We start from the raw sequence: 23,587 nt of genomic DNA, 5'->3' as shown, positions 1-23,587 counted from the left end.
AATGTTATCAGTAGTTTAATGAAGAGAATATTTCTTTAGCACCTATAATAGTATTGTTTTTAAAGATAAGACAAGAAGACGTTGTAAACCCTGAGAGAAATCCTGCTGAAAGCTGTGGGATCACAGTATCAACAATATATAATAGAATAGAACAAAGTCAATAAAACAATGAAGCTAAGTCTAAAGATATATATGTGAATAAAAATGAAAGCAGATATGGTTAATTAATTAAATAAACACTCTAAGTATATACAGAGTTATGCAGAACCAGTGCCGAGTGTTAGATAATGAAATAAATGACAGCTGTCAGTGATGACACAATAACAAATTATACATTTTCTGTTTTTTTTTATCATAAATTGAAAATACATGTATTGTTGTAGGTGTGTGGAAACATACTGTTTATTTATTTGTTAATTTAAGGACGTGAAGCGATCATAAATGAATTAGAAGCATTTAAACACACACACACACACACACACACACACACGCGCACACACACACACACACACACACACACACACACACACGCCTCAAACACAAACACACTGAGTGGCCTCTGCATTCCGTTCTCCTCGTGCTCTGATTGGCTGAGCGGGTGCGTCCGTCATCTTTCCCCAGCCCGAGCTCGCAGCTGATTGGCCGGGGGGACACCTCCGACGGCAGCCCGCGCGCCATTGGCCGAGAAACTAGGTTAGTGGTCCGACGGGCATGACGCTGAAGAGAAACTGGGTCAGCGGCTGCGATTCGTTTATGTCACACTTGTGTGGGTCGTTATCGCAGCTCGCCCGGTGGCTTCCAATGGATAGACGGACCCCGGCGGACCCGCGGTGAGTACACGGTCGACCACCGGCCTGCGGGGGCTCGAACACGCGGCTCCGGGTGTCCGGTGGCGGAGGATCCGCGCTGGTATCGTCGATGTTTTTTTTTTTCCGCGGTCACGTCACTCGTGGACGTTAGCTCGCTGCCCAGCTCCTGACACTTCGTTGAAGCTAGCAGCTGTATGCTAACATTAGGCAACGGGGGCTACGGGCTGGGATGGTTAAAATGAAGGGAAACCGCCCCCCCCACCCCCTCCTCCTCCTCCGCCCCTTGAGGTTTAGCTGTTGTTAGCATGCATTGTGTGTTTGTTGAGGGGGGGGGGGGGGAGCGTGTGCACGGGGTAAGTGCAGGTGTGAATGCGGGTTAAATGTCAACTATCAGTGCCATCGATGCTAGCAGGCTAGCTATGTAAACAGGCCTCGGTGGGCATCTCCAGCACGGGGTTCTTCGACAGCATCCTCCCATGCTAACTTAAAAGCCCAGATCAAAGCCCCCGTGGTTGGCGTTGTGTCTTTGAACGGCCCAGTGGACATGTGGGGGACAGTCGCACTTGAGATGAGAGCTGCCTCGGACACAGCAGCCTCACGAGTGGTTATGAAATATCGTGACACCAGTCGTTGGCGTCGTCAGTGGAAATGTGGCGACTGATCTGCAGTCTCCCGCGATGGTTCCTCCAAAGATGAACACGCGCCACGCTGGTACCGGGCTTTGGTTTCACAGTGGCTGGGTCGGTCTGCAGCAGGGGATCCCTGACATGGAGGAGGGGGGGTTCTTCTGGAGATCTCCAGCAGGATGAGCAATGGTTGCCTTTTAATTCCACTTCTTCCTGTGAGTCATACTCAGAGTTCATGGGATATTTTATTTAAGGATGCAGTGGTTCCCAGTGGATGTTGTGGATCTGTTCGGGACATTAATGTGAAAAATCTGCTCATCTCAATGATATTTTAAATACATGTTGGATTGTTATTTGTTTTGAGTTTTAAGACCTTTTTGCTCCCGGGTGGAGAAATAATAATGTGACAAATTTATTTTAGGATAATTATTGGTAAAGATCAATATTGTTAAATATCCCAATAAATTTCACATCAGTATTTCTTTTTAAGTTTTCAAACGTGTTTTAAATTGTCTTTTTCTTGTTCGCACGGTACATAAGCAGCATTTTGATGGATTGGACATTCTGTAAATGTTGGTCAAAGTGGTTTGGTTTTCATCCCAGTCCATTTGTTTGTTGGTTTGTAAGCAAGATAACGAAAAAAAATTAAACCAACTAGATTTCCAAGAAACTTTGGTGAAAGGATTTGTTTGTGTCTTTAAATTTTGGTCTGGAGACACATCCAGGAAATTTGTTCCACTTTCTTTAACATTGCGAGATTTGTCATTTTTTAAACATTTTTCCATTTTTCCCAGAGAATCATTCACAGATCTCGATGAAAACATCAGGCACATTTGAGGAACTGAAATATTTAAAGTTTGTGATTTCGTGCAGCTTGATGGTTTTGAAGTCGACTGTTTGTGAGCTATTTGGGCGAAAAAGTAAATGGACTAAAACAACAAAAAACGCTGAATGAATAAATAGTCCATGACCGCATTTAAAGTCCTGCTTCTCAATATATTCTGAATTGCATACAAATAAAAGGTATATTACTCATATTCTTTCATTAGTTGTCCTTTAATTTAGAACAAATATTCAGTCAATCATGACAATATAGGGCAGATAGTGTGTTGTGGGCAGAAGCCTCTTAAAATATTTGAGTTTGACTTTTGTTTTGTGGGCTCGACTGTACTTTTGTGGCTCTCATAATGTCCGCAGACACTTTCCGTACTGTTTGACTTCATTCGTGCGTAGGTGTTGAAAGTGTGGTGTTTGAGTCTGTTGTGTGGCGAATATGGATTTCTGCTTCATGACAGGCTTTCAAACCCAAACCACATCATGGCGACAGAAGTAGTCCCCTCTCCGATTGTGTCCTAAGTCGTGTGGTTTGTTCATGTTGCTGTCATGCCTCAAAGCATGTGATTTGACACAACAAGATATACAATAGAGTATGAAATGAAACAGTGTCATATCTTACAACCCCTAGTGTTATCAGTAGTTTAAGTGTTAAGCTTCTCACGACAGCAAGACATCCGCCATGAACTTCAGACTTGGGCTCACAAGGGTTGTTGTTTTTGCTTGTGCACAGGTAACAACCTCCATTCGTGCTTATCAGTGCTGATATGTTGACTGGTGAGCATTTTGTTGTGCTCAGCCTGTCATGGTTTTGATTTGAAACTTGACGAGATGTAGAAACACTGCTCTCATTAGTAGTACGTGGTGTTTTTCTACTCTATCCAACATTAGACTGCGGTTTGATGTTGAGTTATTGTGATTGTTATTTGGATTATATTTAAATGTCTTGTTTATAAGGAGACATGATCAACTACTTCCAGCATGCGTAGGAAATCTCGGCCTTGGCTCTTGCTTTACCTGACTTTTGTGGTGTTGGGCCAGACAAGCAGCTTAGTGTGTGTTGCAAATGCAAATGTGGGCATTGTGACATCCCATAGTAAGTATTGACTAGACTGCTGACAAGGTGTTACAGGAGCTTCAGAGTTTTCTCTTGGGGAGAGGGCCTCCATTTACCTTTAACTTTACAGGACACTAGAGGAAAGAAATATTGAGAAGCATCATATGTCTCCTTTAATGAATTGACTTTCCTCTTGTATCCACCTGTTGCTACCAAATTAGAGACGCAGGTATCTGATCAATAATATAGTGATTGTTCCTTTCTGCGTGTTTTGCTCAGTTAAGTCTGCTGGGATTAAATTAGAGGCACCTGAAGTCTCTCAGACCACCGCTGCTGCCGGACCAGATTTCGTGAGGAACCATTTACTTGCACAATCTTGTAAGGAACAATGGACAGGAAATTGCGTGAGCAGGGTTAAAAGCACAAACTCCAGACTACCCGCAGCATTCCTAAAGTATTTACCATGCGTGAAGGGCAGGATCAGCTCACGGCAGCAAATGGATCCTACTCGTCAACGGAACATTTTTGTGTGACTGCATGATTTGAATAATAATTGCGTAGTTAAAGAGAGCTGTCAGTCAAGCACAGTCTGTCCACAAAGTCTTGAAGACTTGTAATCAGGCAGTGCAACTTGCTTATTGTCAGAGCCCGGTTATAGTTTTCAAGCTGTTAAACTTTTCCTTCACTGTTGCGAACCTGGGCACATACACATGGTCAGAGGTGAACTGTATGTGCAGCCTAGGGAAACCTGAGAATAACATAAACACACACATTCACACATTATGACTCAGAGTCATAACAAGTCTATTCTCTGTAACCCCTACTTGATTAAATGTTTTGTTTGGTCGGTTCAAGTGGTTGCAATAAAAAGGAACAACTCAGCAGCCGAGGTAAAGTTGGTAGAGGAATAGCTACAGGTGCTTTCTTTAGTTTGGATGAGCTGTGATGATGACTGATGACTCGGTCACATGATGCACAAATCTGTAACTGAGATTAAATGTCCTTGGCGATGAAAAATAATAATTAATGTTAATGCATAATGTGGGATGTTCATTTCTAATTTTATTGTGGTAATGCATCTATTATAATAATGATGATAAAGCCACAAAGCACTTGAATCCTGATTTGGATGTGGGTTACCATGGCAACAGCTGAAGCTTCAACCCATTTAGTAGACTTGAATTTTGTTATTATTGCAACCTCATAGTCCGTGCCAGATATAGATGCTGAAAAAGCATCGAGGATTAAATGCGTTACTCACATCTATGCATCATTTAATGACTCATGGCAACATTTCAACACGCGGTATATTTAAACACGGTAAGGGAAACGGGTTTAGGTATTTTAAGCTGCACTGCGGTCCTCCTGGGCACTCAGAAATATCAAAATCATTTTCCGGACATTTTCCACAGCTCATGTCTGAAAACTGCTCATTTGTGTGGGTTTGTTTCACATCTCCGTCTCAGAGTTTGTTCACACTTGACTCTAAAATGTCCTGTGGGTGATCTCATCCCCAGTGGACGGCCCTGAAGTCAAGTTTGAGTTTAGATTCCTCACACACGTCTGCACTGAAGTTTCTAGACAAAAGTACAACGTGAATTGATGACTATAAACAGCTTACGTTAGAGGAACTCTGGCGCCTTGGATGTTACTCGTGAAGTTGCTGATCTCATGCTAAACTCACTCAAAGTGCAACATTAGCATTCATCTTGAGTTCCTGTGTGTCCGACTGTTTGACAAACTTGGTTCCAGTTGTTTGTGGCTGGGCAGGTCGTGCTGGTGGAAACGAGGCTGATGATAGTGGTGACGCAAACAGTAAAATGACCTCTTGCAGTTGGGTGATAATTTTCTTGGTGTTCATTATCATTAGTGACACAGTTGGTCCATTTAAGAGTATTGATAAGTGCAGGTTTGAAGAGACTGAGCCTCTAGAGGCTGCTCAGCAAACGTGTCTGCATCTGGCTAATTTCAAGTTGAAACAATGAGGTGATGAATCACCATGAGCGCAGACGGCAGGGCCGGTATTGTTTCCCCCCGTGTGTGTTTGTGTTTACATGTCATCATAGCAATCGTTGTCCTGGAGACACTGACAGCAGCCGGTCCACCACTGAGGACTGTTAGACTGTTTTAACAGGTAACCATGTAAGATACAATCACAAAACTCTACAGGCGTGTACTTTAGATCAAAATGATGGAGAGGTTTGAAAACTGAAGTGGTGTGACGCTTGAGTTCTGAATGCTCATGTAATAATGTAATAATTACTGAGTCTCCCCATAGGTGGGAAAATTAACATATTTGTATTTTTTCTAGTGCACAATTTAATTTCCTAATTTCACCCAGATAACAATACAAATCGTTTCTCTCGACGACTGTGTTCTTGTCTTTTTAAATGTAGGTTGTAACAGCAGCTGTGACCTCCTTCCATCTTTGTGATTTTATTTTTTCTCTTCTAATATAGTGTCACAGTTTACGTTCATAACAGAGTGAGACACAGCTCTTAAAACTCCATGTTCGATTTAATTGAAAAGTAAAATTTTACAAATCCTTTTTCGGAATAATTGTTGGAACAGTATCAGAGTATCGACAGTGGTGTCGTCACTGTTTCTGTCACTGGTTGAGATGAAAGTGTTTGTGATTGTGGCGCTGATTTGATGCCCGGACGTTCCCTCGCTTCATGGCCAGTTCTGCCGGCTGCTTCCTGACTGTCTGAGTGGGTGTAGAGCGTAGAACAGGGGAACTAAGCTGAATGGCATGCTGACTCACTGACAAAGTAGAAGTAGGTGGTGGATGGAAATTGAGGCTGGCTGGTTTGAGACCATAGAGACTGGCTGACCCACTTTCCACTCCAGCACCAGTTCCTTTCACTGTTCAATCATGACATAGTGGTTTTCCCCCTCCAGCCCAGAGCTTTGTCCCAGTATGAGAGCTCCCTGAGTCTGTCCTGACCTAGTAGTCTGCTGCCTGCTGCTTCAGCACTGCTTCCTGAGCTTTGCATTTTGATGTCACTGCACATTAAACATTCAAAAAAGCCACGACAGTGTTTCCTCTTACTCCTCACAGGAAATGGTCACAGTTTCAAACTGGTTTCTATTCTATCATTTATATTTCCTTTTTATTATTGCATAAATAAGAACGTTAGATTGTTTCCTTGTATTTTATATTTTTCCTGTTTGTTTTTTATATATCTACCTCATAATTCCATAAATTGACATCATTCCACAGATGTGATACTTTTAATATTATTAGAAATTGAATGAACAGATAAAGTGGGGGCAGGGCAGAGTCCCTTCAATCAGTGTGTGGACCGAGTTTAACGTGTCTTCTTCTACGTCCTTGAATAAACTACAGCCGTGTTCTGTAACTGGGTCCAACCGCAGGTCAAAATCCCTGCCAGATCATTTGGATGATTTGATTATTTCCATTGTATCAGACAGACAAGGATTAACTGACCCGCGACTGGTGCAGATCTCCATCATGGCAACAACATTCATAGAATCTCTTCCTGTTTGGCAAAAGTCTTCAAAGCAAAAGGACGACATGTTGTTTCTGCACCGCGGAGAGGAGTTAAAAAAGATTAGAACTTGGGTCTAAATATTGTGTCGGTTGTTTAACAGACATGAAGCAGCTGACATGCAATGATTGATAACACCAGTTCAGTAGATCAATTAAAATTACTATGTGAACAGTAAAATAGTAAATCCAGTTTCATTTTATGGAAAACATTGACTGTCAAATCTTCAGTTCAGATAAACCAGGTAGGATAAACACACATTTTTCGCTCTGCACCATAGGTTGTTTAAAAAAAGCTCCGCACACATTGTCCCGCACACAAACAGTGACAGTTTACTGTAGAAGTGTTAGATGACTCACTAATGGTGAGGAATAATTCTGAAGTAGCTCCATCAACACAGGACGAGAGAACACAACATTACAAACTGCACTAGTTACAGTAAATCAACCAATCGACTTGTACTTCACTAATCCATTAAAATGATGAGACCAGACTCAGATTCACAAAACAAAGATCTCCACAGAAGAGTCCATCTGTCCCATTGTTTGATTAACTCCTTCCTAAACAGTAATTATATAGTTATAGCTTAGCAACCAGGGACAGCAGGTCCGTCCCACGTCCCCAAGTGGTGTGAGTGGGTTTGTAGTGGCAGTAATTTAAACAGGTTAAATAACAAGGAATGACTTCAACACTATCATCATGTCTAATGGCAGCATTAGAGCATTTACAACAAGGTACAGCTCTAATGTTGGAGCTCTCTTGTTGTTGCATGTCGTTCTTTTAATGAAGTTTTGTCATTTGCTCCGTGATTGTTTCATACTTTTTCTGAATTGTTTTGTTTATATGCCATAAGGTTTTTGAAACATCAGATTTGCACCTGACTGACAGTTCTCTCTTCGTCTCTCTGCAGAGGTTGATGGTTTGCACCAGCTGCCTACAGATCAGATCACACTGGAGGAAACTGAATCAAAACTAACAGATCTGAACTGAGCAGACCAGACCGATCCACACGACACCAGGCCCGTCCAGGAGGCCTGTCCCAGTTTCCTATCCAGGTAACTGTTCTTCATATGCAGCCTGTTCTCACGCACATTTAATGGAGGTCAATGAGTCAAAGTTCCTCCTGATCAGATGCATCAGTCTGACTCAAGAGGGAACTGTCACAGAGTTGAATACAGAAAAACACACAGACTCGTATTCTATACTTTTTCTTCTCGCCTCATCTGCCTCTGCATTTCCGTCCTCTGCTGCCAGTTAATACTTGTCTGTTTTACAATAACAAAGCTAGAATATCCTGGATACGGTTGATACCATCTTGTGCTTTTGACATAACTTGAAGTCAGTGTCAGCGTAGTAGTGACCGTGGTGTAGAGCAGGAATATCAAGGTTCACACACACGTGAGCCAGTCTCAGCTGTCCTGATGTTTCATGAGGTTTTTAAAGCATCAAATAAGGAATTTATACCTCGAGTTCCAGTTCAGCGACGTATGAGATCACCACATTCAAAGAGATGGGGGCAGCTGATTGGCTGCAGCTAGAAGCGACGTCTACGTCACATCAGATGCTCAACTTATCTTTGACCATCAACATCTATATGTTCCCTAAATAGCACAAATACATCAGATGTCATGTAGCTGATATGGTCTGACCCGGATCTGGCTGAGAAATGATAATACATGTGACGTACAATAATTCCATACGTGCAGCTTCCTGTTTATTCTGCCCTCACATCTGACCCAGATGTCATGACGACTGCAGCATGTGTCCATGCAACTCTAACTGTGTGTGTGTGTGTGTCTGTTCTTCTTCTTTCTCTGTGTTGTGATTTTTTTTTTTTAAAACATGGTGTTTTTCTGTGTTTGACAGTTGAGGGCTCACGAGTGGATGGAAGGAGATGACTTTAACACAGAGGCAGTGATGAACATCTGTGGTGAGTGTCACTTCATAATGTTTCCAACCAATCATGACCATTATCCTGTTTGTCTTCCTGATTGTTTACATATAGTCAATTATTACAGACGAGAAACTGGAATGAGAAATGTAAGAATGCACATTGACTTTGCTCGACACAAAGCAGGAGAGATATTACTTCATGAAATCAATGATATATAAACATGAATTTGCATAATGTGGTAAAATATTTACATTTGATTACATATATGTTACTGCAGGACATTCCACTACATCATATTTAATGTTAAGACATTAAAACAAACTGTTTCTAGAGCAGCAACAATAACAAAGTCACTAACAATTCAATCATAAAAGACATGAGTCTGTATCCATCTGTCCTTCTGTCTTCCTTTCCTCTGTCCTCCTTCCTCCTGTCCCGTGTCTTCTGTTCTGCATGTGCTCTGTTCTCTACCCATCTGCCCTCTGTACTTCTTGTCCTCCTATCATTTGTCCTCCCACCCTTCTACCTTCCTGTCCTCTTTTCTCTGCTACTGCTGAGTCACTGTCTGCAGTCAGCTCGCTTGTCTCTGACACAATCTAAGTTTACAAGAATACAACATTGTGGGAGACTGTGAATAAAACAGATGAAAAATAAACCACAAACAGGTAGTTTGTCACTGAACCTATTGACCTTTTACTTTTTATTGCTCTGCACAGTGAAGAGTGCAGTTGTTATCTTCACTTCACCTGGTTCACCGTGTGTGTGTGTGGGTGTGTGTGTGTGTGTGCGCTGTGGGCAAGCAGTGCTTCATATTAAAATTATTAATAATTATATTTATCAGACAGAAGCAATTAGTTGTTAAGTAACCTGTGGGACTTTCAGCCAGACGTATTTACTCGATCAGAATGTCCCAGAGCTTCGGAGCTCATATTTCAGAAGCTCTGTCCAAGGTGTGATATGCAGGTTTTTTCTTATCTCCACAGCAGGAGCACAAACATCACTTCTCACCAAATTCTGTTCTGCTTTTGTCTTTGCTCTGCAGATGACCTGATGGCAGACCAAAGGATGGACATCTCGTCTACAATGACTGACTTCATGTCCCCTGGGTCCACCGACCTCATCTCCAGCTCCATCAGCACGCCTGGCATGGACTACACACGCAAGAGGAAGGGCAGCACCACCGACTACCAGTAAGAAGAGCAGAAGAGAAAGACAGGAGTGCAGGGACAGGAGTAAAGGAGGAGTAATGACAATGAGGATGAGACAGTGAAAGGAAAGAAAAGGCAGGGTGGCGAGAAAGAAGGTAGAAAAGAGGAGGAAGAGAATAAGGTGAAAAGACGACAAGGAAAAAATCGAGATAGTTTCAGACTTTTTTGATAAACTCAAACTAATGCAGCGTTTCTGGTCCGACCAATTTTTACAATCTATTTAAATCACTCAAGTTTTATTTTCACGCTCTGTCAAAGTCACAAACACTATAAATCAGTGCTTCTGTTATATATTATAAATAATCACAAGAATCAATGCCTCAATGAAAGAATCTAATTAATATCATCTTTGTTTCTCTGCAGAATTGATGGCTTCTCATTTGAGTAAGTTCAACCAACTTTTATCTGTTAAAGAAAAGTTGATTTAATCTGTATTAATCTCATAATGACTTGAAATTGATTTGTAACCATCAGATGAGAGACTTAAAATACTATTTTGCTGTTTACTGTTTACTGTATTAACCGTACTTACCTACCTCAATTGCTGCTAGTCCCAATTATGTTCTTTTTTTTCACACCCAACTCTTACTGTATATATCTTATTTATTCAATTATTCCACTTTACATATGCACAGACTCTGCACTTTTATTGCTATTTTGCACTCTGGTTAGATGCTAAACTGCATTTCGTTGTCTCAGTACCTGTACTCTGTACAATGACAATAAAGTTGAATCTAATCTAAAAAAAAAAAAAAAGCAAAGCTGCTGAACCCAGTGAACTCTTTTATGAAGCGCTGTGGTTATTGAGATGTGGCCTAAAATTAATATCTCCTGTCTTTTCCTCCATAGTGACATGGACCCAGACAAAGATAAGCTTGGAGGGTAAGAGGTTACCGTGGTTACAGAGCTTTAGTCCTCAGTATGTTTTCATTTGTCGTACATTTGTCCTTTTCTCCTGCGGCTGAAATAAACCAGTGTTCTTTTGAAATCAATTAAACTCGAAGGCTTGGTTCACAAAAAATATGAAAATCTAGTTTTTTTTTAAAAATCTACCTTTTTTATAAGGTAGAAAACATATTTTGTACAAAATAAACTGTCAACTCGAATTCCACCTTAACACTACAGGAAACAACGCTAGTCTGAAAAAACTCAGATTCAGAGAGCCAGCGTTTGTGATGTCAAACACCAAATAAATGAACGCTGTCCACTTGTGTTTGTGGCTCAGAAGCTGGAAACTCCCAGTCACAAAAAGAGGATGGAAGGTGTAGAGTCACATTTAAGCCATTTTATGGACATGAGGGGATTTTTCTCACGATTGATACCAATTCAGGACATTTGGGACCAAGTGCCGGGACATGGAGCAAAAATAATAACGGTGGAGGTTTAGCACAAAAATAAATTCTCTAAATGATCTTATCTGTGAGATCATTCTTTTTTAAATCTCCAAACATCAACACAAACCAACACTTTTCATTATCATATCTGATATTAGATGTCATCCGTGTGCCTGTGGGCTGGTTTTGAATACTCCTCTTTTTTTTTTTTTTTGCATAACAGCATGAATGAGAGCTACTGTGAAGAGGTTTAATGAACCTACGTCACATTTGTATTACATCAGTCATGAGATGGCACAGTCAGATATAACCTCAGAGCTTTACTCATGTTGCATAAGCTTTGATTCTTATGAGACCGATAAATGAGGTTAGTTACAGAACCTGCGAGGTTTGCCGTGGCCCCATTCCCTCCCTCCCTTCCTTCCTCCCTCCCTCCCTTCATCCCTCCCTTCCTCCCTCCCTTCCTTTACTCACCCCAGCCCTTCTGTCACACTGATTTAAACCTCAAACCTTGTGGTTTACTTTTCTCTCTGAAACGTTCCCTCTTTTGGCCATTTCTCTAAAATGTCTTTGTTTGTCTTTCCAGTGATCAACAGGGCCGGATTAAGAATGCCAGGTATAAAAACTCTTTTCCATTCTCACTCTCTCTCTCTCTCTCTCTCTCTCTCTCTCTCTCTGCTAATCTCTCTTACATGAGTTAAATGTCACTCTGTGTTTGGGCACAGAGAGATCTTTGTGTATGTTGATAATAAGAAACTTTATACATTGAAGTGTATAGATCTGAGGATCCCGAGGGACTGTAAGAGCACACTGTACCTAATGGCCAGTGGCAAGCTCTCTTTCTCTTGCATGGAAAGAACGAGTCTGTCTGTAGCCGTCAGTGTTGCCAGGTTTGAGCGCAGGCAGAACAGATGAGTTGGACAGACGGATGTTTTCTTTACGTCCTGAAGGAGAGACTGAACACCAAAAATGGAATTTCATCTTTCACCCTCGAAGAGCAATGTTTTCTTAGCATCGATCTAAAGCTTTGATATCAAGTTAGCTAAGACGATGAGGTGATGGATAATCTGCGGTGCAAAAATGCCGCCTGTTGAAGGACAACTTGCCTGATCTTGCATTCCTGCCTCTGGCTATTATAGGATTCTGTCTCTTAAGGAAAAGGTAAAATCCAACCGAGATGGTTCTCGATATTTAGTTTGAGGCAGGTTTTAAAAGGAGGGAAGTTTGATGAGTTTAGCGTGTTAACGTTCGGTGCTCCTTCCTCCACAGAGAGGCTCACAGCCAGATCGAGAAGCGGCGCAGGGACAAGATGAACAGCTTCATTGACGAGCTGGCGTCGCTGGTGCCCACCTGTAACGCCATGTCCCGCAAGCTTGACAAGCTGACGGTCCTGCGCATGGCTGTCCAGCACATGAAGACACTCAGAGGTCAGGATGATGATGATGATGATGATGATGATGATGATAATAATGATGATGATGGCAGCTTGTTTATCACTTTCAAACTGTGTGAGCTGCAGGTGAAGTCTGATGACCAACATGTCTGAGTGTTTATTGTTGTGTTTCATGTTGTGTAGGTGCAGCCAACCCGTACACAGAGGCCAACTACAAACCTTCCTTCCTGTCGGATGATGAACTCAAACACTTGATACTAAGGGTGAGTGCAGACATCTGACACTGATGATACGGAGTTTGTCTTCTTGTTAACTACAGATGGACAGTTTGACTAATGTTTTCCACCCAGTTCACAATGTTCTCTGTTAGTTTGAAGTGTGGAAAACATAATTAACAGATGAAAATAAATAGCAAATTAAATATTAAAGTGTTGTTGGATCAAATTATTTTGTAATATTGCACCAAAACATCTTTGTATGTAATTAAACAACTACCTTTATTATTTTTCCACGGAGTCCAATGAAAACGAAGTAACAACCGCGTCGTATTAAACATTAGTCCGTGAAAAAATTAAATAAACTGTATTTCTTGGTGTGTTCTGTGTTTTCATGCAGGCTGCTGATGGTTTCTTGTTTGTGGTCGGGTGCGATCGTGGCAAAATTCTCTTTGTTTCTGAATCGGTCTACAAAATCCTCAACTACAGCCAGGTATGCTTCAGAGCACCGAGGACATGGTTAATGTTTCTTGAGCCATCTTCAGTTACTTTTTAAACATTACTGAATTTATGTTCAAAGTTTGTTTTGTCACTGAAACACTCCCTTCCTCGGTTTTCCTCACTCACTCTCGTATATCTCTCTCCCCCTCTGTATCCAGAACGACCTGATAGGTCAGAGCCTGTTCGACTACCTTCACCCCAAGGACATTGCCAAGGTCAAAGAGCAGCTGTCCTCTTCCGACACAGCCCCACGAGAGAGGCTCATTGACGCTAAAAGTAAGCAAACTCACGTCCTCATCTATTCTGTGAAATCTCTTGTCCCCCCCCCCCCCCCCCCCCCCCCCCCCCCACATGGAGTTGACATCTTAATCAGTCGTGTCCTCAGCCGCCAGCGATCTCAAGGTCGTCTGATGACATCAGCAAAATGATTAGTTGTGGGTTTATGCTGGTTTTGTCTGTTAGTCATTTCAAAACCACTTGATTTATGTTCCTCTAAAATATGTGACTTTGAGTTTTGTAATTTGGAAACAGAATTTCGCAAAGAAGAGAGTTCATTAAGCTTCATTCAACTTCTAAAACAGATGCATCATGAAGTTAAACTGATTGTTTTTCACTGTGTTCTGTTTCTTTAGTGTGTCTGGAATAATCAGAAACATTGCAGACAGTAAAACGATGTTGTTATTGAAGCTACCGCACTGGACCAACAAAAGAATGACTAGTGGTTTTGAGGCCTGCTAACTTGTCATCTGTTGTGTGTTTGTGTTGTGTATTTGCAGCTGGTCTACCAGTGAAGACAGACATCACTCCTGGTCCGTCTCGACTCTGTTCTGGAGCCAGACGGTCATTTTTCTGCAGGATGAAGTGCAACAGGCCGTCTGTCAAAGTAGAAGATAAAGACTTTCCCTCCACCTGCTCCAAGAAAAAAGGTGCGTTACTGTCGTTGTCCTAAATGTCACACAAAAAGCTTTCGCTCATCATTCAGACGGGGGGCGGAGCCTGCGTGAAGCATGTCTGAGAGCAGCTTTTCAGTTTCAGCTTTATTGTGAAAAGCCCTGGTTCCCTGGTGTCCCACATCCTTATTAGAAAAAGGAATCACACCTCAGTCAACACGAGCGTCTCCGTTACACAACAGAGGAAGTGGGCCTCGTTAAGTGCTTTGATTTTCTGAACATTTTTATTGCACAAATGTTTATGTAAGACATTTATTGCCTTTATTACATTTGAGGAATTCACACGGGTACATTTCCTTTAGTTAATTGTTATTTTTAAATTAATCCACTGAACAGAAAGATTCTGCAGTGGATGTAAAAAGACCTCGGCACCAAGTCTCTGATTTTCTCTTATATCAACTAGAACAGAACATTCTTCACAATCCAAGGTTTAAGAGCAAGATATTAAATTATTCAGGTTCATTTACACCACATAAGGGAGATGTTACTGGGTGGTGGTTTAATCTCCTTTTAATAAAATATGGATGATGGATGTTTTCCAGGCTAAATGATAATCAACACCGTGCATTTTTAACTAGAAATCCAGAAACCAGTCTGAAACATCCCTTTTCTCTCAGCTTATTTATTTATGTGTGTGTCTGAGGACTCTACTTTCTTTATTGAAACATATATTTAAACAGATCTAAAAGAAATAGTTGATGACAAACACACACACACACACACACACACACACACACACACGCACACACACACACTGCGTCAAACTTCAGAACTGGACTGAGACCGGCTGAAAACGTGTGTGAAAGCAAACACGCAGGATCATGTGGTTTCATCATGAATTTAAAGCTGAGCTGCGGTTGAATGCATCCGCTGGTCATGCATCGTCAGGGAAGTGAACTCATAAGCTGCATTATTATTTATGCAAAAGGTCATTTGGTAACCATGGTAACTTAAATGTGTGTCAGCTCGTGCGGGGGGGGGGGGATTTTCCTGAACCAGTTTGAAGGATCATTCGATGGTGCGTTGTGTTCGAATCCTGAGAGTCAGTGACACAAAGACCCTTCATCATCGTTCACAACATAATGACTGATCTGAGATCTGGACTAATGACAGATTGTCAGATAGAACCTCCCACTCTCTTGAGCTCCTTTCAGACGTCCACTGAAGTCTGAACATTTTCCTGAAACCGAATGAAAGAGCACAAATGTCATAAATGTAGTTTCTGAGTGAGACCACGTGAAAAAAAAAAAAGACTTATTATCCAGAGAATTCATGAGCGAGTCTGAGGGTTGATGATGTTTTGATGAAAAGAGCCGACGATGGTTCAGATGTGCTTCAAACTAAAACACTGGACGTACACACACACACACACACACACACACACACACACACACACACACACACGCTTGTGTACTCAGACTGGGTAAAAACCACAGAACTTGGAAATGTTCCTGTTGTTGTGAATGAGTCTGACCTGGACAGTCTCCTGCTGAGTTCTTTATATGTGAAAGACAAAATGTCCTGACCTAATTTTCCGGACGATGTTCATTTCTGAAAACAGCTGTGACACCACGGAACCGAAATCCACACGTCAGAAGAATTCATGTTCCTGGGTTCACGCCGCTCGGACGTGAACGTGATCAACACAAAGTTTATATGTTTGTGTGTTTGTAGAGAGTGACAGAGGTTAATTATTTATTTATCACGTAGCATTGTTACATAAATCAACCCCTGTTTGATTCAGTCCACTGAACTGTGACACTCTCCCATCACCCCCACAGCGTTTGACGGGACCCCGCTGAGTCGATCCCTTTTTATTCCCCGTCATAACCGTCGGCTCCCTCGTCCCTCTCTCTCTTCACAGCCGACCGCAAGAGCTTCTGCACCATCCACAGCACCGGCTACCTGAAGAGCTGGCCTCCCACCAAGATGGGGCTCGACGAGGACAACGAGCCCGACAACGAGGGCTGCAACCTGAGCTGCCTGGTGGCCATCGGCCGTCTGCACCCCCACATCGTTCCCCAGCCCAGTCTGGCAGACATCAGGGTGAAGCCCACAGAGTACGTCTCCCGGCACGCCATCGACGGCAAATTCGTCTTCGTTGACCAGAGGTGAGACGCAGTAGAGTGTGGGGGGAGGAGGGAGGGGCTCGTTATTCATTTGTGACCTTGTTAGTTGCAAACATAGAAATTTACAAAGGATTTGTTGAAAATTAAATAATTTAAATTCCCTTTGCAGGTTAATGTTGTTAACAGCTAAAATTAAACACAACCTCTGTGTGTGTGTGTGTGTGTGTGTGTGTGTGTGTGTGTCTGTTCCTCCAGAGCCACAGCCATTCTCGCCTACCTGCCCCAGGAGCTGCTGGGAACCTCCTTCTACGAGTATTTCCACCAGGACGACATCGGCCACTTGGCCGAGTGCCACCGACAAGGTGCCTGTCTACAGACAAACAGTGTGACAGACAAACAACTCTGTCAGTGTGTCTGTGTTTGTGTCCTCACCATGTGAACCTCTGTGTGAACAGTGCTGCAGATGAGAGAGAAGATCAACACCAACTGTTACAAATTCAAGATCAAAGACGGCTCCTTCATCACGCTGAGGAGCCGCTGGTTCAGCTTCATGAATCCCTGGACCAAGGAGGTGGAGTACATCGTCTCCACCAACACCGTTGTGTCGTAAGTACCACGAGACACAAAAACACGCACTAAAATCACAAAACCAATTTTGTTTAAGTTCAGTCACTTAGTTTTTTATGTGTCGCATGTTGAGTTTTCCAGTTTATAGTCTGACCCGCTCTCATAAACGCTGTGCTTCTTCAAATTTGGTGCAAAAGTTAATTTGAACTCAAGGATGAACCGATTCGATTTTTAGATGGAAGGTCAAAGTACAGTGACCTCACAATTATCTCTCACACACACACACACACACACATTACTATGATGTGTTTTACAAGTTGGAACGATTGCAGATAAAGATATTAGGGAGTAAAAAGTATTTCCAATAAATATTCACTTTACCAGAAGCTTCATAATAAATAAAAAGAAAACACAAATGTGACTAAATATATCGAACTTTAATTAAAACATAAAAGCACGTGTCACATATTCTGTCAAATAAAAGTTTTCATAACATAATTGCAGTGGATACGTGTTTCAAAGACTCGGCTGATTTTAATCTTGTCTACAACAACCAGTCGGTAATTCTTCTCACATGTTTGTCTGTGAGGTGTCACATTAATCACGTGTGTGGTTTCTCCAGGTGTCCGATGATGGAAGGATCAGACTACCCTCAATCTGCTGCCTCGCCTCAGAGTATGGACAGTCATCTCACCTCAGAGGGTAAATCGCTTCACAAACCTCAGTAAAGAGACAGTTTCTGTGATTTATCGAGAAAACCCTCCGACTGTGACTGTGAGCTGTTCAATCTTCACAATGATGAAATCCCCTCATCCTGATTATTGTGTGATCGACAGGCGGCGGGAGACGGGCGCTGCAGACGGTACCTGGGATCCCAGGTGGCACGAGAGCGGGAGCCGGAAAGATTGGACGCATGATTGCGGAGGAAGTGATGGAAATTCAGAGGTGAGAGGAAATGAGTGAATTCAACTGTTCACTGTGGATCATTGTGATGCACACGGAGACGTTGTGTCGGGATTGATCAGAATCCAGGAGCCACGTGTTCACGCTCGAGTGCGTCGTGCACGACGTTTACAGTTTATCTCATGTCTGCACATTAGGCAGTAGAATCAAGACGACGTAGGACGGAGAGTTCACGCTGCAGGTTTTCAACCGAGACTGATGGTGACTCATGATTGCACCAGTTCAATCTGCTGATGGATGTAGTTTCTACTTATTGTCATGGCAACGCTGACAAACTCCAGCGGGAAGGTTGAAGGCGTGAGATCGTTACAGAAGCCGAACTCAGAGCCTGTGAGTCGGTGCCGGGGGTGAGGACGATCGGAGGTTTTTAGAATCATCACAAACATCTGTCTCTCTCTTGTAGGATCCGAGGCTCCTCCCCCTCCAGCTGTGGCTCCAGCCCTCTAAACATCACCAGCACCCCCCCACCCGACACCTGCTCCCCCGGAGGGAAGAAGGTAAAAACACAAACTGTCTCAAAATCTCCAGTGAAATCGACGTCACATTCAACAAGTGTGAAAACGTTCTGAGGACCACACGTGTGATTATCAGCTGGAAACTAAACTCCTGAACGAAAACTGATAAAAATAGAAATCACAGCTGACAGCTCAGTTGTTGCTCGTTTCATTAATTTGTCTTCATCTCCTGGAGCACGTGACTTCAACCCTCAGGATATTTAGAGCATTGTCTTTATTGTCTATGAATTTCAGTTTGTTGAGGATCATGTGGACGAGCCATGAGACACAGACGTGTTTTTTCCCATGAGTCACCTGTGTCTGATCTTTGTGTTTAAACTGATCAGTTTTCACAGTAAACTGATCCCTGTGTGTGTGTGTGTGTGTGTGTGTGTGTGTGTGTGTGTGTGTGCGTGTGTGTGTCCTCTATAGATTCAGAATGGAGGGACACCCGAGCTGCCGAGCACGGGGATCATTCCCGGACCTGATTCCGTCGGCTACCCGTACTCCAACCAGTCCATCATGAGTGAGTCACACACACGACACTAAGTTTGAATGACAAACTCGTTTTACAAACTTTTTTTTTTAGCTGAGTTTAAAAAAAACTTTCTAATTTCGGTGTAAAAGAAGTTTACCAGAGTTTGGTCTCAAATTGAATTTCTAGTTTCATTAAAACGAACCTGCCGACCTCAAGCACCGGCTCGCTGACCGTTCTCTAACTCGTCCTCCATCCAGGTGACAACTCCCACCTGAGCATAGACATCATGGACGAGCCCGGCTCCAGCAGCCCCAGCAACGACGAGGCGGCCATGGCGGTCATCATGTCCCTGCTGGAGGCGGACGCCGGCCTGGGCGGCCCCGTCGACTTCAGCGACCTGCCCTGGCCTTTGTGAGAAAAGCTGGAAGGGAAGAAGCACCGAGAGCCGCCGGTGGAGAGAGTCGGGTCGGGTCGGACTCCGGCTGCCATGTTTGCTGCGCTCTGCACGCAACTGCATTGCAAAAAAGTTCATCTGCACACATTTTCAATTTCAAGTTTTAGGTTTTTCCTCACAGGAGGAGAGGAGACGGTTTTTAGTGCAGAGGGTTCTGGATGCTCAGATCTCAGCTCGTCCACTTCCTGTCCGTGGACCTGTATCTTCACCGGAGCAGAGAGGTGGATCAGTAGCTCGTAATCCAGACGATGTGTTTAGATGATCGTGTTTGCAGTGGTGGTCGTGTGCAGACGAGGGGGTTCTCTGACATCGCCACGGTTACAGACATTACTCTTTAAAAAAAAAAAACAAACAGTCCAGTTAAAGGAGAGAGAAGTCGCAGGTCTGAGGTGCTAACGTCTCTGCTGATGGACGGATCTGACGCCATCGCCAGGTCACGAGCCGACACCGGGACTCCTGAGACGTTCATGGACATAAACTGAAGTTTGATGTGGGTTTTGGGGGGAGGGGCGGTGGTGTCGGTGCCTCCCACCACGGACCCTCTCGTCGTCTTCATCAACACCTCCAACGTAGGACGCGGTGCACTTCACAGGAAATGGTCATTTTGTCCGCCTGATCATGGGAAACCGTCGCGCTGTCCTCCTCTGGAGTTTCACCCTGAAGACACTCGGAAGGTTTTTATTTCCTAAACTCACACAAGTCTGAGTTCAGTTAAAGAATCAAACAAACCGAGCTGCTGTTTCCTGAACTCGCACGAACGCTAACAACTTTTTCTCCAAACAAATTTAAAGCTGATATTCAGTCGATGTTATTTTCCCGAGTTAAAACAAAAACCATCCGAGTACCTGCAGGACTCCAGCGAGTCTGAAATTATAGAGGACGCTCGGTTCAGGTTTCAAACTTAACTTGATCCAAATAAACCGAGATCAAAGCGTCAGACTTTGACGGAGAACACGTGGTTACGTTAATCTGCCGGCGGCAGCAGCAGCCCGGTGTGTGTGGGTGTGTTTTCACGGCTGTGGCGTCGCACACTCAGTTTCCCTCCGCAGACGTTTCCCAGAGAAATCTTTCCCGCCGCTCCTCACGCTCGGCTTTCTCCGGCTGTTCACGCTCTTCAGCCTGTCGCCTGCACATCTCCGACCACGTGTGAAGCACTTCAGACGCAGTGAAACTGTCCGTCACTAAACTCCGTGGATCCGTTTTCAGATTCGACACAGAGACGCTGTTTTGTCTTTATTTAAAATCTGTCGTGGACGTTCAGATGAAATACCTCCGAGTTTAATTCTACTGCAACAGAGACGACGACGGTTGATCTTGAATTTGGTTTAGCACTTAACTAACCTGCAGATGTTCTGTGGCTGTACGCGTCATTGCAACCTCCCTTGTTAGCAGAAGGGGGCGATGACGCAGACGGGGGCGGTTAAAGATACAGCAGAGAGTGTGTGGGGGGGGGGCGGAGCTACGCGACGTCCTCTGATCTCATTGGCTGGCGGTGAACACGGTCTCGAGGACGTGTTAGTTTTAAAAATGAAAATCCTCGACGCTGCTTCTTTACCTCGCCAGCTCCGCGCCGCTGTCGTCATGCCAACAGAGTGTTCAGAGGAGACGTGTTGAGAGGAGGCTTGATGGCGCCCCCTGCCTGTGTGGAAAGATAATGTGCAATGTTTTTTTGTTTTTTTTTAAAGCAAAAAATACTTAAATTCTAAAACAAATTATTTTAATTCTTTATCAATAAATATAAAAAAACACAACTTGAAATATCAGTCATGATATTTTTAACTGAATACAAAGAAAAACATTAACGACCATAGAATCTCCCACATCATGCTGGAAACTAAATTCTACTGTAACACACACACACACACACACAACCACATATATTTATACTCTTGCATCATGTGTGTGCATATTTATATGCATTTCTATTTAAACGTTCTCGTTGTTCAGGCAGTCGCAGCCTCAGTTTGAGTTTTTTATTTTTCATCTTCACATTTGACTCGTTTTCATTTGATTTTAGGATCAATTCAATATTTGATAATCACCTGACAAGAGTTTACTTTTAGTTTTAAAGCCGTTCTAAAGGTTTTCCCTTGAAAAAAAAAAAAAAGAGTCCAACTAAATAATGAATCAAACATATTTTATTAAATTAAAACAATTGAGCAAATCTTTTTTTTATTGTTAAAGTTCTGTATTTTCTCACAGTTTCTCATCATGAACATTAGTTTCTCTGATTTAAAGAGAGAATTCATCACATCTGATTTTTTTACAGTTTGAAATAAATTGACTTTTTGGATGAGGAGTTTTTGAAATGTACAAAAATTCTGCGTTAACTTGTATTTTAAAATTTTGATCTTTCGGGGAATTCGACTCAAACTGTTAACGTGAGTTTTTATTTATTTATTATTATTATTATTATTTTCTTTCCACACGGGCAGAAAGTTTGAAACCTCTGGTTGGAGCCTCGGTGGCTCCCGTCCCCACACATCTGTACGGACTGTGATCTGTTCGGACTTTGATCTGTTCGGACTGTGATCTGTTCGGACTGTGATCTGTACGGACTTTGATCTGTTCGGACTGTGATCTGTTCGGACTGTGATCTGTACGGACTGTGATCTGTTCGGACTGTGATCTGTACGACAGCTCAGTTAACGCTCACAGTTGGTTTGACACCAGGCCTGTCAACAGTAAACACCCCCCCCCCCCCCTGTATCTGTTCTAGTGGTTTTCTGTTTCAATGTTTTTACGCTACACTACAATACAGTGTTTCCCTTGTTGATATACCCCCCCACCTGACAATAATGTATCAAATCTTTAAATATTATCATGCTAAGAGTATACTTTATGCAAATATATATGAGTATGATGAGTGTATTGTATGTATCAGCAGTGAAATATTTTTAAAATAAAACCGTTTCTGTCATTGTGGACTTCAGTGTTTGTCCTTCGTGCGTCCGCCGCTCGTCTCTGTGGCTCCAGCTCCTCCAGCCAATCACAGCAGCCCGCTGGTGTTTCTATATGAGACGCTGCCACCGAGGGAAACATCTGCACCGCTGCTCGTCCACGATCCCGAACAGAGGCTGGTGAATAACACGCGACATTCAGAGACGTGTGTTCATCACTGACCCAAAACAAATGACTCGAATATTTGTTTTGTTTTATAACGAACCTGACTCATTTATCTTTGGGTTAAAATCATCTTTAAACTTGTTTTTCAGAATAAACGATGCCCAGAAAGATGTAAATATTTATTTTCTGAAAGTTCTGTGTGAGTTAATTTATAGTTTTTTATAATAGTTTGTTGAAATGAATGAATATCAAACCTTATGTAGCGTGTATCGCTGTAGTCTGTGAATAAAAATGGACGTAGACTTTTATCCGGAAAGTGAAACTGATGTAGAGTTTAAGGATTTAAAAAAAATGTAATCTAACATTTTATCATTTGAGGGTTAAGTTTAAATATTTCAAACTTCAGCCACGTGTTAGAAACAACTAAATTAATGGACAAGTACTAAAAAAGTTTTTTCTTTCAAACATGTTTATCAGCTCCAAACAAGAGAATAACAGATATTATAACGAAGTCAAAGTTTCTGTTTCTTGTTCAGTTGTTGGGAAACATTTGAATGTCGTGTTTCTGATTCTATAAAAGGTTGAGAATATTTTTAAAGATATTTTATGACGTTTAAACATCAAACCAACCTTCATGAAAACTAGACCGTCTCCGTAGAGCTCGTACCTCCAACAGTCGGCTTCAGTTCAATCAAGCTTCACTAAATTCCTCGAATGTCCCTGATTCTTTTCATCAAGACCTCGATGAGTGTTTTGTTTTTGAGGCCACAGGCGCCAAAAATCTGTAAATGTCTGAAAGGAAGAAAAACAATAAAAGCCACTAATGAACAAAAATCTATCACCACAGTGTTCCGTGTTCCATATCACAAATAAAACCCAGAATAAAATCTTCAAACATGAGTCAAGATGCAAAAAGTAAAAAAAGAAAACTCCTTCTGCTTCGTGAGGACATTACTAATTAGAGGAGCACAGACTCAACAGTCTCCTTATACAACTTATTTATTTACATATTCTTATTTGGATCATTGCACCAAATTAAACAAACTCGTAAATATCAGATTTTATTCAAGATCCATAAATATTCTGAGAAATCAACGAAAATATTGAATAAAAAACTGAGAAAGAAAAATCCTGGATCTGCAGCAAACGTTAGAGACGCAGCT

The 23,587-nt window shown here is 42.3% G+C and overlaps 1 protein-coding gene across 1 annotated transcript; it reads left to right on the top strand.

Moving 5' to 3' along the window:
* The first annotated feature begins 682 nt into the window (after positions 1-682).
* Positions 683-22,278, top strand: bmal1a (basic helix-loop-helix ARNT like 1a). Its single transcript, XM_020104165.2, has 20 exons — positions 683-830; positions 7,749-7,893; positions 8,705-8,768; positions 9,775-9,922; positions 10,304-10,324; positions 10,790-10,822; positions 11,861-11,890; positions 12,544-12,701; positions 12,851-12,930; positions 13,283-13,375; positions 13,542-13,659; positions 14,160-14,309; positions 16,198-16,444; positions 16,658-16,764; positions 16,858-17,008; positions 17,592-17,671; positions 17,806-17,914; positions 18,336-18,429; positions 18,859-18,952; positions 19,162-22,278. Exons 3-20 carry the CDS (start codon positions 8,723-8,725, stop codon positions 19,317-19,319), a joined length of 1,917 nt encoding a protein of 638 aa, XP_019959724.1. The 5' UTR covers positions 683-830; positions 7,749-7,893; positions 8,705-8,722; the 3' UTR covers positions 19,320-22,278.
* Positions 22,279-23,587: the final 1,309 nt, after the last annotated feature.

Source organism: Paralichthys olivaceus, chromosome 7 (assembly GCF_024713975.1).
Source record: "Paralichthys olivaceus isolate ysfri-2021 chromosome 7, ASM2471397v2, whole genome shotgun sequence".
Lineage (NCBI taxonomy): Eukaryota > Metazoa > Chordata > Actinopteri > Pleuronectiformes > Paralichthyidae > Paralichthys > Paralichthys olivaceus.
The sequence above is the reverse complement of the archived record's forward strand: the minus strand, read 5'-3'. Positions and strand labels throughout refer to the sequence as shown.

Bases quoted from the DNA above. Each gene is read 5' to 3' on its own strand.
- bmal1a (XM_020104165.2), top strand. From the start codon at position 8,723: ATGGAAGGAGATGACTTTAACACAGAGGCAGTGATGAACATCTGTG. The intron at 14,310-16,197 runs GTGCGTTACTGT...CTCTCTTCACAG, and splicing joins CACCTGCTCCAAGAAAAAAG to CCGACCGCAAGAGCTTCTGC. The intron at 17,672-17,805 runs GTAAATCGCTTC...TGTGATCGACAG, and splicing joins CAGTCATCTCACCTCAGAGG to GCGGCGGGAGACGGGCGCTG.